Source organism: Prionailurus viverrinus, chromosome B3, assembly GCF_022837055.1.
Source record: "Prionailurus viverrinus isolate Anna chromosome B3, UM_Priviv_1.0, whole genome shotgun sequence".
In the NCBI taxonomy this organism is placed as follows: Eukaryota; Metazoa; Chordata; class Mammalia; order Carnivora; family Felidae; genus Prionailurus; species Prionailurus viverrinus.
The window spans coordinates 57,785,476-57,800,249 of record NC_062566.1 but is presented as its reverse complement, the minus strand read 5'-3'; the positions used below and the strand labels follow the sequence as shown (position 1 = coordinate 57,800,249).

Below are 14,774 nucleotides of genomic sequence, written 5' to 3'. Positions count from 1 at the left end.
GAAGGGTTCGAACCCACAAACCAGACCATGACCTGAGCCAAAATCAAGAGTCCCAAGTTTAACCGACTGAGCTAGCCAATCTCCTCTGTTCATACATTTTTTACTCGAACCATTTACTAAGTACTAGATAGCACCTTTGGCAGTTCAAATTAGACCAGATAAATTGTTGGTTACTCACAAGAGGTCCCTGAGTCATCAGGGGCAGCTTCTCCCTGCTGACACTTAACAATATAATAGATGCAAACCCCAGCACTAAAAAAAAAATCTTAAACCTTGCATTGTCTGTAGTACCTTAATCAACAGGGTTATAAACTGTTTTTCCATTTCCAGAATGTAAATGACATTCATTCCTCTAATGATAACATTTTTTAAATCTTTGGGTGAGGCTGAAACTTGAGTTGATCTCTAATTGCTTATATTCGTTCAGATACCATTTCATTTTTAAAAAATCTGTATTCATCAGGATTTCTGTGCCCACTGTGAAAATTAATAAAGGGAAACCTCTACAGTAGACAGAGGATATTAGAAGGGAAGGCTGGAAGGGGGAACCATTCCACTTTATGTCAATTACAGGCAGAATTGTCAATTATAGACGCATAACAGAAGAATAGCAACAGAAGAGAATCATCAAATACAGGCTCCAACAGAGAAGGATGTACGATGATTGCATCTCCTACAATAAATCAGCTACCCCTTCAACTCAGCCAAAGAGAAACCGTCATCACCTAAACTCTTGTTTCTTTCCAGTGGATTCATGTTCAGAACAACTCCTCCCAACTTCCTCTTTCTTCTCCATAAAATAACATTCCTTTCCTTTGTTGAACTTGCGTATGGTTTTGCTGTAGCTTGCTTGTCATGGATTACAGTTCTCTGCTATTCCTGAATAAACCTGTTTTTGCTGGTGAAATAACTGGCAGTTTTGTTTTTTCAGTTTAACACCACCATGGCCTATTGATTTTTATAATCCACTTATATAGGGGCGCCTGGGTGGCCTAGTCGGTTGAGCTTCCAACTTCAGCTCGGGTCATGATCTCAGTCTGTGAGTTCAAGCCCTGCGTCGGGCTCTGTGCTGACAGCTCAGAGCCTGGAGACTGGTTCAGATTCTATGTCTCCCTCTCTCTCTGCCCCTCCCCTGATCATGCTCTGTCTCAAAAATAAATAAAAACATTAAAAAAATTTTTATAATCCACTTTTGTGATTTTATGCAACTTCTTGCAACTTAAAACACTAAAAATACATAGGTCACTAGGGTGGTTCAGTTGGTTAAGCGACCAACTCTTGATTTCAGTTCAGGTCATGATCTCACAATTCGTGAGTACGAGCCCTGCATTGGACTCGGTGCTGTCCATGCGAGGTTCTCTCTCTCTCTGACCCTCCCCTGATCGTGCTTGAACTCTCTCTCTCAAAATAGATGCTAAAATTTTTTTTTCAAAACAAAACTAGAGGACTATGATTCCAGTTTTATCATCAGCATTTCTTGCAAGTTAAAATTTAGTGACAACTGAAATATCTACACCAGCCCTCCTCAAATCCTTGACTAGATATTATATACATATATTTTTGAAGATTTTATTTGTAAGTACACCCAACTTGGGGCTCAAACTCACAACCCCAAGATCTAGAGCCACATGCTCCTCCAACTGAGCCAGGCAGGCGCCCCTTGACTAGATATTTATTTACCTTTTAATTGTGAGATAGTTTACAAATAAGAGAGTACATTTAATGTATATATACATTATAAAGAACAATTTAAAGGCAACAAGTTTCCCACCCACAGCTTAAGGAGTAGAAATTTACCAATACCTCCTACTCATTTTTAAGGATTCAGTTCAAATAGTATCTCCTGAAATACACTAACTATAATTGTCTTGGTAGTGAGAAGAGTGTTTTTAATATAATTTTTCTATTATTTTTTCTCACTTTTCTGAGATATGCAGGTGTTTCTTTTTTTTTTTTTTTTTTTTTTTTTAATTTTTTTTTTTCAACGTTTATTTATTTTAGGGACAGAGAGAGACAGAGCATGAACGGGGGAGGGGCAGAGAGAGAGGGAGACACAGGATCGGAAACAGGCTCCAGGCTCCGAGCCATCAGCCCAGAGCCTGATGCGGGGCTCGAACTCCCGGACCGCGAGATCGTGACCTGGCTGAAGTCGGACGCTTAACCGACTACGCCACCCAGGCGCCCCTCTTTTTTTTTTTTTTTAATGTTTTTATTTATTTTTGAGACAGAGAGAGACAGAGCATGAGCAGGGGAGGGGCAGAGAGAGAGGGAGACACAGAATCCAAAGCAGACTCCAGGCTCTGAGCTGTCAGCACAGAGCCCGACGCGGGGCTCGAACTCACGGACTGTGAGATCATGACCTGAGCCGAAGTCGGACGTTCAACCGACTGAGCCACCCAGGTGCCCCTGCATGTGTTTCTCCAGTCATTAAAAAAATGTTAACTTTTGGAGAGAATAAAAATTCATTTCCTTTGGGGAATCTTTCCAGCCCACCACCTTGGTGGACTTCATGTTTTTATTTTTCTTTGCTCCTGAGGTTTTGTTACCTCTATCACACTTGGTTCCATGATTATTTGCTTTCTAGCCTGGCTACCCAACTGGAGTGTTCACTCCTCCAGGATAGGCTTCGTGCTCAGTTTATCTCCACATGCCCTGAGCCTAGCACAGCTCCAGAGCAGAAGCCACCCACAGAAGCTGAATGTGGAGGAAGGAAGGAAAGAAGGAATAACCAATATCCAGGCCCTGCCACTTAGACAATGCTTTCATGATGAAAAGCTGAGTTGTGGAAGAACAATTTCTCCTCTTTCTGCAGGAGAGGAAGATCTGCCAGATAAACTGATTGTGGCAAGAGGCGAGGCCAGATGGGCAGACCAAGCAGAGGAATTCATTTCCCCCTGGATATTAAAGATGTTATCGTGCGGGCATGTGGCTGCCAGAGCAATCAGCAGTGGGGTGGGTGATTCTGGATGGAGCTCTCTATCTTATGTGGCATCTGCAGACCAGTTTTTCAAATGTAATAAAGCCCTGGCAGCCTGAGATTTGCACTGCCTTCCTGTCTTCTCCCAGGCCCAGTCCAGCCTGAGAGAGGACAGCAGAGCAGACCCCAGATTCCTGTCCTCCTCTCTGACCAGAATAGGCAAGCCTCATCTACCTGGCTCTCCCAAGAAAGGCAACATAGCCTAGTGTCTTGGGACTACGGCTCTACTCTCTGTGTCTAACCATTAACATACTTAACACTTACTTACTTAACAAATTCTTCTTCCTAGGGGCACCTGGGTGGCTCAGTTGGTCAAGCATCCTAGTTTCGGTTTTGGCTCAGGTCATGATCTCACCGTTTGTGAGTGTGAGCCCCCTGTCAGGCTCTGTGCTGATGGTACAGAAACTGCCTGTGATATTCTCTCTCTCTTTCTCTCTCTCGCTTCCCCCACCCCAGTTGTGTGCTGTCTCTCTCTCCAAAATAAATAAATAAACTTAAAAAAATTAATATTTCTTTTAATTTTTTAATGTTTATTTATTTTTGAGACAGAGAGAGACAGAGCATGAATGGGGGAGAGTCAGAGAGAGGGAGACACAGAATCTGAAACAGGCTCCAGGCTCTGAGCCATCAGCCCAGAGCCCGACGCGGGGCTCCAACTCACGTACCGCGAGATCGTGACCTGAGCCGAAGTCGGCTGCTTAACCGACTGAGCCACCCAGGTGCCCCGAAAAAATTTAATATTTTAAATTAAATATTCAATGGCTATAAAAGAATATGTATAACACATGTAAAACAATAAATATTCAGGACATATATAACCCTTAGCACCCGGGTCCTAGTGTGAGAAAGAGAACATCACTTCTGCCTTATAAGACTCCTACATGGCTGTCCCCACCCGATTCCTTTCACTTCTCTCAGAGGTAAACACTGCTCTGAATATTATATTTATCATTCCCTTGTCTTTGCAATTTAATCACATATTTTTAATAGAAGTATAATTTAACCCTATATATTTTTTATCCCCAAACAATATATTGTTTAGTTTTGCAAGTTTAGAGCTTTAAGTAGAATTAGCGTATGCTTTCCCATGATTTACTTTTTCACTTAGCATTTTTCATTGCTATGCAGTCTCCATTGTATTAATCAACCAGATACTCTACTCTTGATGGGCATAAAAACTGTTGCCATTTTTTTGCTAATTACAAACAGTGCTGTTATAAATATTCTTGCACATGTATCCTGATGAGTAAGTTTTCTTGAGGTTTATCCAGAAACGGTTTGGCTGGGTCATACAAATGCACAACTTCAACTTTGCTAGATGATGCCAAATTGTTTTCCAGGGTGATTGTATCAATCATAACACTTTGCCATCCCAACAGTAGTGTTTCTGTTGTTAGACCTTTTCGCCCATACTCAGTGTTTACAGATTTATTTATTTAGTAAATCATTAAAGTAGTATCTTATTGGGGCATCTGGGTGGCTCAGTTGGTTGAGCAAAAGCCTGGAGGCTGCTTGGGATTCTGTATCTCCCTCTCTGCCCCTCCCGCACTCGCGCTCTTTCAATAAAATAAATAAACATTAAAAAAAATAAAGTTGGGGCGCCTGGGTGGCGCAGTCGGTTAAGCCTCCGACTTCAGCCAGGTCACGATCTCGCGGTCCGTGAGTTCGAGCCCCGCGTCGGGCTCTGGGCTGATGGCTCAGAGCCTGGAGCCTGTTTCTGATTCTGTGTCTCCCTCTCTCTCTGCCCCTCCCCCGTTCATGCTCTGTCTCTCTCTGTCCCAAAAATAAAAATAAACGTTGAAAAAAAAATTAAAAAAAAAAAGTTATCTTATTGTGGTTTAAAATGTAGCTTGAAGGGCACCTGGGTGGCTCACTCAGTTAAGCATCTGACTCTTTTTTTTTTTTTATGTTTTATTTATTTTTGAGAGAGGGAAGGCGAGAGACAGAGAGAGAGCAAGAACGGGGAAGAGGCAGAGAGAAAGGGAGACAGAGAATCTGACGTGGGCTCCGTGCTGACAGCAGAAAGCCTCAACGGGCTCTTACCCACGAACCATAAGATCATGACCTGAGCGGAATTCAGTTGAGCGTCTGACTCTTGATCTCAGCTCAAGTCTTGCTCTCAAGGTTGTGAGTTCAAGCTCTGAGCAGGGTGTGAAGCTTCCTTTAAACAGAAAATAAACAAATAAAATGTAGCTGGGATTTCTAATGACATTGAACAACAGGTTATCGGTTTATTAACCACTTCCATTTCTTCTTTTGAAAAGTGCCTATTCAAGTCGTTTGCCCAAGTTTTTTTCTACTGATTTATCCTTGATTTGCAGGAGTTCTTTATATATCCTGAGTATTAATCCTTTGTCAGTTTAACAAATCCTTTGTCAGGCATGAGTATCTTATCTCTCCAGCTAAGTTGTTAGTCTTGGAGGTGTAGAATAGTGGGTAGAGAGTACGGAATAATAAATTAGACCAGTAAGTATCCTGTAAGATTACACCTGCCTATTTCCCTTACAGCGAGCTCCACATCTATCAAAGTGCTTGGGAGGCGCAGAGCACGCCCTCTAAGTGCCCTTTATAGAGGTGAAGATTGTTCAAAGGCCAGGAAAGGTCACAGGCTGTGTCTGTCTGCTTTGTTTTTTAGAGAACCAATCACAAGACAGATAAAGAATCATGAGTTTTCATATTTTGAAACATCTAGATGAGGTCGTGGACACACCGAGGTGCACTTGCTGCTCCCTCATTGGTGGCTTGGTGCCAAGGATGTACTTTGTTTTGCCCCAGGTGTTGCCTTGTGATTTTCTGCGCGTGCGCTACATCTTTCCAGCTTCGCGGGAAGCTCTCCAAAGCATGGGCCAGATTCCGTCGGTTTAAATCCCTCCGGGACTGGCACACAGCCAAGCGCTCAGTTCCTTTACACATTTACCAATGGGGCCACAGAAACGCAAGATTCCGCTGCTGTACTAGGAATTACAGTCAGGGAGGCGGAAATGCACAGTACACACGAGTATTTTAGCTGCTGCCACGAGCCTCCCACCGCTTTCTCCTGGGCGCGGACGGAGAACGTGTACTGGGGACAGAAAGTGGGGATCCGCTAAAGCCTTTAGAGGTGTGCCTGGGTGGGGTCGGCTGGAGCTTGGGAGGCTTCAACAGGATAGCCAACTGCTCCCGGCTCCGCTTCACAGGGACGGGGGTTGGGGGCCAGCAGGACTTTGGAACCTACTACTGGAGGTGTTGCAAGAAAGAGGGCGCACACTCTACACGCACGCTTGGCACCACGGCTCGCTGCAGCCAGCCGAGCCCCGCGGGTCACCCCCTACTCCAGGCCGCGGGTGCGGGAGCGTCCTCCGCAACCCGCACCCCTCCGTCTGCCTGGACCACCCGCAGAAGCAACTTGGCCCTGAGTGCAGGAGGCGGGCCCCGAATCGCCCCGAGCCGGGGCGCGTCACGAGCGCCCGCTCCTGATTGGCCGGCCGCGGCTGTCACCGGCCGGGCGCACTGGGATTGGTGTCGCCCGAGGCCAGAGCTGGAGTAATTGGACTCCGGGCGGCCGCTTGCAGTCCCGGAGCCTGAGGGGCTGGCGTCGGCGCCGAGCCCAAAGCCCTGGGTGGGAGCCTGGCAGGGACGCGCGCACCATGCCCTACCTGCTCATCAGCACCCAGATCCGCATGGTGAGTACCCGCCGCCCGGCGACTTGGACAGAGTTGGGGCCGGGCCCGGGCGGAGGAGGCTGCGACTGCACCTTGGCGCCTCCCTCTGAGGCAGCGCCTGCCTGTGACTGGATCCGGAAGCCGCCCGAGACACGCCCCCTCGGGCGGAGGAGCCGAGGCTGCGGTACCGAGTCAACCCGGAGCGCCGGACTCGGGGAGTCCTGGCCGGCCCGGTGCTTCCAGGGCCGCGAAGGGGGCGGGGTGCGTGCATCCCCGCGGCGGAGGGAACTCCGGGGGCTTGCGGCTCCTGACCTACCTGTCCGCCCGAGGAAGCCAGGAACCCCTGGTCTCATGGCGCAGCAACCACGGCCCTACACAGAGCCGCTCCGCAGGGGTTGGAGGTGGGGGTGGTGGGAGTGCAAATACATGGGGGAAAGAGGTTTGAAAAAGAAAAGGACGTGCTGAGGCGCTAAAACACCTCTGTCAAGTGCCTGGCCCTCAGGCACTTCCAGAAAGAGCTATCCCTGAGCCCTTAGGAAAGACAGAAGGAGGAGACAGGCCCTGTGGTTAGAGGTGGGAAGACCATTCCGGAGTCAGAGTGATGCCCCTTTTTCTGGGTGCAATTTCGTCGTCCAAGGCAGAGTTGGTGCCTCCAGGAATCCCTTTTTAACTTCAGAATACTTTGGGCACCTCCGCCTCTTCCCACTCCCCAGTGCTTTGGTGATCCATCATCGAGTGCACAACTCTCTGGAGGTGAAGACAACAGGAGAGCTCACCGCGTGACAGGAGGGGTCTTGGCCGTGTCCTAGGGCAGTGGCTTGAAAATCAGTTACTTGTGCAGTTGTTAAAATGTGGACTCCTGGGCCCCTCCCCAGAACTCCCCAAATACTAAGCCTGGGGCTTAGGAATTCGGTGCTCTTCAGGTGATTTTTTTTTTTTTTAATAGAACAGCTTTACTGATGTATAGCATACATATACCACAGAGCTCACGAATTTAAAGTGTACAATTCAATGTTTGGTTTTTTTTTTTAATTTTTTTTCAACCTTTATTTATTTTTGAGACAGAGAGAGAGCATGAACGGGGGAGGGTCAGAGAGAGAGGGAGACACAGAATCTGAAACAGGCTCCAGGCTCTGAGCAGTAAGCACAGAGCCCGACGCGGGGCTCAAACTCACCGACCGTGAGATCATGACCTGAGCCGAAGTCGGCCACCTAACCCACTGAGCCACCCAGGCGCCCCCAATTCAATGTTTTTTAAAGCATCCTCAAGAGTTGTGCAGCCATCACCATAATCAATTTTAGAACATTTCCATCACCTTCAAAAAACCTATACCTATACCATGCATGTTAGCCGTCATTCCTCATTTTCCCCCAAATCCCCCAGCCCTAGATAACCATAGGTTACCATTTCTATGGCAATATGTCGTCTTTTTGTGTCTGGTTTCTGAAAACTTACATGTTTTCAAGGTTCTTCCATATTGTAGCATGTATTTGTCTTTATTCTTTTTTTTTTCCAAATAAGATCCAGTGCATGTGTAGCTGTTATCATTTTATTTATGCATTCATCTGTTGACAAACATTTAGATTGTTTCCACTTTTTAGTTTTTGTAAATAATGCTATGAACATTCCTGTACAAGTTGTATGGACATGTTTTCATTTCTGTTTTCCAGGTGATTCTGATACACACAGACACGGGTAGTGATGCTTGGCAGGAAGTTGCCAGCAGTTGGGCAATGACCAGCTCAGCTTGGAGGGACTGGGGAGGCCTCACGTGGCCTGGCCTGATCACTGAGGGCCAGTGAGTTTCCTCACCACACTCTCCAGCCTTGACCTGAAACTGGCTCAGGGCCAGCAGGCAGGGGAGGAAGGAGAGAGACCTTCCACCTCTCCCAGGCCGCCAGCCAAGCAGGCACTGTGGCTTACCTTGCAGGAGGTGGGCCCTACCATGGTGGGCGATGAGCACTCAGATCCAGAGCTGATGAGGTATCTGGGGGCCTCAAAGAGAAGCGTCTTGGGAAACAACTTGTAAGTAGTGGCATTCTTCAGGATCTCCCTGCCAGCCCCTAAACCTGTCTGTTTCCTTTAACAAAACGAAGCCCAGGGATGATGCCACCGCCCAGCCTCAGAGGCCGTGCCTGCATCCTGGGGTTCTGTCTTCTATAGGGTCGGTCCCATCTGCGGCTTTACCGCAGCCCCCAGGCTTGCTCTGAAAGCATTCTCACTGGGCCTCCCTTCACAAGGGAGCCCCAGGACCCAGTTCAGCTGGGTGTAGGACTCCATAAGTGGACTGTTCTTTACTCTGCCCTCTCATCTTGGAGCTGGACCCCATCAAGCCAAAGATAGGCACAGAAAAGTTTCTCTCTTTTAAACTAATTTTTCAACGTTTATTTTTGGGACAGAGAGAGACAGAGCATGAACGGGGGAGGGGCAGAGAGAGAGGGAGACACAGAATCGGAAACAGGCTCCAGGCTCTGAGCCATCAGCCCAGAGCCCGACGCGGGGCTCGAACTCCCAGACCGCGAGATCATGACCTGGCTGAAGTCGGACGCTTAACCGACTGCGCCACCCAGGCACCCCGAAAAGTTTCTCTCTTGAAGAGCTGGCTGAGTTAAGAAAGCTGAACTCCAGAAACAGGCAGCAGGCAGCCTGGGTCCTACTTTCAGCTCAGCTGCTGCCTTGGAGCTCGTGAGAAGGGTTGGCAGAATGAGCCTCAGTTCAAAGAGGGGAAAGGGGAGGCAGGCTGGACCCGGGCCCTTGGGTCAGGGTTGGAGGGCTGAAGCCAGCCCCATTCCTTTATCATGAGCCATTTGTCTCGAGATGCCCAGCTTGGGGCTTGAGCCCTTTATCTGATCGACAACCCTGAAAGAAGGGACAGCAAGCATTCTCCGTGCTAGAGAGCAGCACCCAGAGCCACTATTAGGGGCCAACCTGTTGCTCCAAGACTGCAGGACAGACAGGGCAACAAGAGGGGGCAGAGCCCTGGGGGAGGACCCTGGAGAGAACAGGCCATTCCTCCAGAATAGTGCAGCGGCCCAGGGCACTTGGGGCTGTCATCAGACTAACATGGGTTCTATGATCTCAGTAACATTTGGAAAGCTACTTAGCCCTCCAAGTTTTATATTTATAATTATAAAATGGGAATAATAATGGTACCTTCCTTAGGGTATCGGGAAGAAGAAAGAAGATATGCAAGCCAAGTGCTTAGCTGGGGAGGCGGTGGGGAATGTGCACTTAGCCTGGCACCTGGAAGGCACCCAGCAAATGTCAGTCACTACTAGGATTCCTGACAAGGCCTAGTCATCAGCAGATACTAGTTTTACTTGGGGAACCTGTGCTGTATATCCCCTCATGCTGTCCCCTCTTCCCCTTCTCTTCACAGTTGTGAGTACTTTGTTAATGACCCTCCTCGCATAGTCCTGGACAAACTGGAACGCAAGGGCTTCCGTGTGCTGAGCATGACGGGCGTGGGCCAGACGCTGGTGTGGTGCCTGCACAAGGAGTGACCCTCTCACACTGAGGAGCAGACGGCACACCCCTCTTTTGAGCGGTTGCCATGGCCCCCGATCCTGAGTCCCCGTTCACTCACTGCCCGGCCCCTCTCTTCCCAAATTGTCATTTTCCTCAGCCCAGCACCACTGGGCAATGAATGGCCTTTTCTGAAACTTGCCTCAGCCAGTGGGAGAGGGCAGGGCCCCTGCCCTGGTGCTCCCAGCAGCCCCTCCAGCTTCTGGGCCTGAGAGCCCTGGAGGAGGCCATGTTCTGTGGGAGCCACGAGAGCCAGGTTGTCCCCGGCCAGAAACTGGGAGCCCGTGAGGAGCATGGCCCCAGGACTGGGCGGGAGGGTCCTGCGTAGCTAGTCCAAGCCAATAAAGGACTGTGATGAGTGGTTGCTCCTCTGTGCTGCTGGCCCACTGACTCTGTGTGGAGCACCTCCCTGGGGGTCTGCCCACTCCTGGGAGGGGAGCCAGGCCTGGGTGGAACACTCTCAGGCAGAGCCCAGAAACCAGGGCCATGCTTGGGCAAGCCAGCACCCTACGTCCACACAGGCAATAGAGGTAGACTCTTGCAAAAAACAAAAAACAAAAAACCCAAACTTTATTGGTGCCGTGGAAGACGAGGGCTTTGGAGGGGAGTGGGCTGGAGGCAGGAGGCTATGTGGGCTGCCCCACCTCGTCCTCCTGCTGCATCCGGGCGATCAGCTGTTGCCGCTCAGCGGCCTGGCGCATGCGCATCATGACGAGGCTCTCATAGTCCCTCTCGGACAGCACTGAGCCCTGGCGGACAGAGGGGGACAGGAGATGGTCAGGGCAGCAGGGCACAGCCACACAGAATCTAGACTTGGAGGACTGGGTCTACACAGAGCTAAGGTCTTGAGGCAAGGAGTGAAGATGCCCGGGACTTCTCGGCTGGCTCCCCTCTAAGCCATCTCAAGCAGTTCTCAACCCCCCTCCCCGCAGGCCTTCCATCAACAGTCAGCCCTGCTTCAGCTTCTTGGGCTGAATCACTTCTTCATGTTCCAGCCAGGCCCTGTCTCCCTCCATTTCCTCTCCGGCCTTCGTGTGACACTCCTTTCCTCTACCGGTGGCTCCTGCTTCTCACAGGTTTGCAGTGAAGGGGTTGTCCCGAGGTGCAGAAATCCACTCCGCTTTGCCAGGTGGAGGCGACAGCACCGCCCCCTCCCAGCTGCCCACCTCCCTGTGGTCTGGCTCCTGTGGGACATGAGAGAAGGGAGCCCTACCCTGGACCCAGCCTCTGTCAGCCCGCCCTAGAAGGAGAGAGAAACAAGCATGAAGCTGTTTGCCTCTTAAAAATACACACCAGGGCTGCTGGAGGGCAGGGCCTGTGCCTTTTTCTTTTATGATCTTGCCAGCACAGTGTGGGGGATTAAAGAGTGCTATATATCAATAATCAAAAGAATAATAAACAAGCAATCCAATGGGCCAAGGCTGTGGGGTGGGGAGGCAGCTCTACAGGAGACTTGATCCACCAAGCCCACACCTGATAAGGTCTGCAGTGGGAATTAAATCACTTCTTCCGTCAGTACAGCTGGAGTGGCGTGAAGCGGAAGCCCACCCCAGTTGGCCAGGGAGTGAGCCGGGCCGGGGGGTTGCAAGGCAGAGCACACTGCTAAGCCCTGTTCTTTGGTACACCACTCGAGTTTGCACTCATGGAATTATCCCGGGGGAGAGTTCAGTGGTCAGTGACCTGGGGGATAAGAAGGGAGTGGCTGGGGTTAAGATGCCAGGCCTTGGCCAAGTGGTATGAAGTAAAGGGTGTACAGAACCAGGAAGTGTTACTCAGCCCTGATCCCCCTGCTTCTCGGAATAGTGCCAGCCTTGCTGTTTCCAGCCACAGCAGCTTCCAGGAGAGTTGTCCTCCCAGCCAGACCCACCCACCTAAGGCTGGCCCAGAGTACTGCTGACACTTCAGGGCAGCCCTATGTGGCCTTTCCGCAGAGGAGGGACCACGAATAAGGCCCAAGAGGCCTGAGGGGAAGGCCTGGAGCATGGCGGGAGAGGAGACAGCAGGACCCTGGCCCTCAACTGCTCTCTCTGGCCCTGAGGCTACCGGAGGAAATCGAGGAAGATGAGGAACTGCCAGACTGGGTGTTAGGCCCAGGAGAGGGCAGTTCTCCCTCCCCAAGGTAATGCTGCACTGCTGAGAAAACTTAAGAGTCACCCTGGCATGCCCTGAGCCCAGCCCTGGGAGGAGCCAGCCCTTTATAGACATGGGGCTGCTTCCCGTTAACACACCCTCTGCCCCCCCCCCCACCCCCATACCTGCAGGCTTGGCTAATGAGGGCCTGTCACCAGGCCGCAGGACTGAGTCACCCACACCAGTGACAGGTTTCTCTTCCTTCCCCAACAACTGTTCCACATGCCTGCCTTTCAATTAACTCCCACCCTCCCTGAGCTCCTCCCTCCCAGACACACGAAGGGGCAGCTGGGGAGCAGGCCCACCAGCTAGGGCCCAGGGCAGTGGGGCTGTGGGGCAAAAGGAGGCAACGTGGTGACACACAAAGTAGGGCTGCCCCCCAAAAGTCCCCAGGGGAATCCTAAGCTTCCCTGTGCCTTGGGGTGTTGGCCGCGGCTGGCCCAATCCCTGCATGCGGATGCCGCAATTACCTAAGAGCATGAAACCCAGCTTCCCACCTGACTGAGTCACCTGAAAACAATAACACGTTCCCCACTGCCACACACCGGCACAAACAGCCAAGCTACTAATCAGAGCCCGGGAGCCGCCGTGGAGAGGCCTGGCCCTGTGCTGCCCTAGAGCCAGGCACAGGGGCCAGGGAGGGAAGGTGAACTCAGGACCACCAGAAGCCAGGCGCTGGGGAAGCAGCACAGGCCACTCTCGCACCACAGAGATCCATCTCTGACACCACAGGCACTGCCCTCACTCCGGCTCCAGTAAGTGCTGCTTCTTCCTCTTGAGATTTTTTTTTTTTTTTCCATTACCCTATCAAGTAACCAGGCCACTCCTGTCCCTCTGGGAAACTCCTGTCACCAGGAACTCCCGGTTCTCTACTCTCCTGGACAAAAGTGCCCTCTTCCCAGGACCCCTTCCCACCATCCAAGATGCTTCTAGACCACTAGGGCTGTCTCCCTGATTCTTGCCATTCACTGCTCCAGTGGGGACCTAATGCTCCCTGGCAACTCTTGAACTGGGCTGCTGAGGTACGGAGTTTGTCTGCTGGCTCCCCTGGGTGCCATGGAGACCTGGCGGAAAGGCTCCTTCCGCAACGCCTCCTTCTTCAAGCGGCTGAGCCTGGGGCGGCCGAGACGACTCCAGCGACAGGGCAGCGTGCTCAGCCAGGCCAGCACGGCTGGCGGGGATCACGAGGAGTACAGCAACCGAGAGGTCATCCGGGAGCTTCGAGGGAGGCCAGATGGACGGCGCCTGCCTCTGTGGGGGGACGAGCAGCCCCGGGCCACCCTGCTGGCCCCACCCAAGCCTCCTCGCCTGTACCGAGAGAGCTCCAGCTGCCCCAACATCCTGGAGCCCCCACCTGCCTACACTGCTGCCTACACGGCTACCCTGCCCTCGGCGCTCTCCCTGGCGGGCACCCTCCACCACTACTCTGAAGAGGACCTTTTGGACACTCCCCCCTTCCAGAAGACACCTGCCCCAGACCTGAGTGATCCCTTCTTCTCCTTCAAAGTGGACCTGGGGATTTCACTTCTTGAGGAAGTTCTACAGATGCTGAGGGAGCAATTTCCCAATGAACTTAGCTTCTGAATGGAGTGCATGGAAGGCAGAGGTGGGGTAACTGGAAGAGCTGGAAGCCTGGAGGCCCAGGGAAGGAGGATACAGTTGCAGATTAAGAAAAAGGTAGGGACAGAAATCCAGGATCCTGCCTTCCTTCTGGGTCCTGAACAGTCTTCCAGGTTATCCTGGAGCAGAGGGACAGAGGGACAGAGGCAAGCCGTAGGAAATGTCTTGAGGGGGTACTTGCTGGCGGGAGCCCTGAAGGCAGCTGGCTAAGCTGGGGAAGGGAGGCCATGCCTATAACCACGGGGACAAGGCAGAGGCCAGCAGAGGGGGAGGGGAGCACCAGGGGTGAGTCAGGGAGTGGAGGACTCACACTGAGCAGATCAGATGGGTGCCCTGCAGCAGCTCCTCTGAAGCCACTGTTTATAGAGAGACGTTACAGGGCAGGTCTAGGCAAAAGTGGTCTGACCCAGGCCAAAGAGGAAAGTGGGGAGACCTGACGGAAGAGCCACTAAGGACATGTGGTTGTTCAGATTGAAATGAAGTAAAATTAAAAATTTAGTTCCCTGGTTACACTGGCCACATTTCAAATATCCAGCAGCCACACGTGATTAACGGCTACCACATCGGACAGCGCCAGTTGCACGTAAACATCACTGGAGAAAGTCCTGTTGGACAGCACTGGCAGAGACCAGGGCCCGGAGCCACCAGTGCCATGGTGGGGTCGGGGGGAAACATCTGGGGGAGGGAAGGGCTGGCAGAGCAGGAAGAGTGAGGCATATAGAGGTGCAGAGTAGACTCAGGAAAAAGGCCACACAAATCATTTCCAGAAAAGAGACACGAGAGACACACTGCCAACAGAGCTGACCAGAGCATGCCCTGGTGCCCGAGGAAGGTGTCTGTAGGGAATGCCAGCCAAAGGCACAGACACGGCTTGCAAACG

General features: G+C 51.3%; 3 protein-coding genes across 5 annotated transcripts in view; 2 read left to right on the top strand and 1 right to left on the bottom strand.

The window, feature by feature from the left end:
- The first annotated feature begins 6,455 nt into the window (after positions 1-6,455).
- On the top strand, positions 6,456-10,511 carry GCHFR (GTP cyclohydrolase I feedback regulator). The gene is made up of 3 exons (XM_047862813.1): positions 6,456-6,639; positions 8,550-8,644; positions 9,999-10,511. Exons 1-3 carry the CDS (start codon positions 6,604-6,606, stop codon positions 10,120-10,122), a joined length of 255 nt encoding a protein of 84 aa, XP_047718769.1. The 5' UTR covers positions 6,456-6,603; the 3' UTR covers positions 10,123-10,511.
- Positions 10,512-10,694: 183 nt separating this feature from the next.
- DNAJC17 (DnaJ heat shock protein family (Hsp40) member C17) overlaps positions 10,695-14,774 on the bottom strand; it is a 41,659-nt gene continuing 37,579 nt past the window's right edge. For all 3 annotated transcript variants that reach the window (XM_047862804.1, XM_047862802.1, XM_047862803.1), the window contains one exon: positions 10,695-10,893. In XM_047862804.1, coding sequence (XP_047718760.1) covers positions 10,771-10,893 — 123 coding nt within the window. In that variant the 3' untranslated portion in view covers positions 10,695-10,770. The remainder of the gene's footprint in view (positions 10,894-14,774) is intronic.
- Positions 10,893-14,543, top strand: CB3H15orf62 (chromosome B3 C15orf62 homolog). The gene is made up of 2 exons (XM_047862811.1): positions 10,893-13,029; positions 13,130-14,543. Exon 2 carries the CDS (start codon positions 13,331-13,333, stop codon positions 13,856-13,858), a length of 528 nt encoding a protein of 175 aa, XP_047718767.1. The 5' UTR covers positions 10,893-13,029; positions 13,130-13,330; the 3' UTR covers positions 13,859-14,543.

Bases quoted from the DNA above. Each gene is read 5' to 3' on its own strand.
- GCHFR (XM_047862813.1), top strand. From the start codon at position 6,604: ATGCCCTACCTGCTCATCAGCACCCAGATCCGCATG. The intron at 6,640-8,549 runs GTGAGTACCCGC...CTTACCTTGCAG, and splicing joins TCAGCACCCAGATCCGCATG to GAGGTGGGCCCTACCATGGT. The intron at 8,645-9,998 runs GTAAGTAGTGGC...TTCTCTTCACAG, and splicing joins AGCGTCTTGGGAAACAACTT to TTGTGAGTACTTTGTTAATG.
- CB3H15orf62 (XM_047862811.1), top strand. From the start codon at position 13,331: ATGGAGACCTGGCGGAAAGGCTCCTTCCGCAACGCCTCCTTCTTCAAG.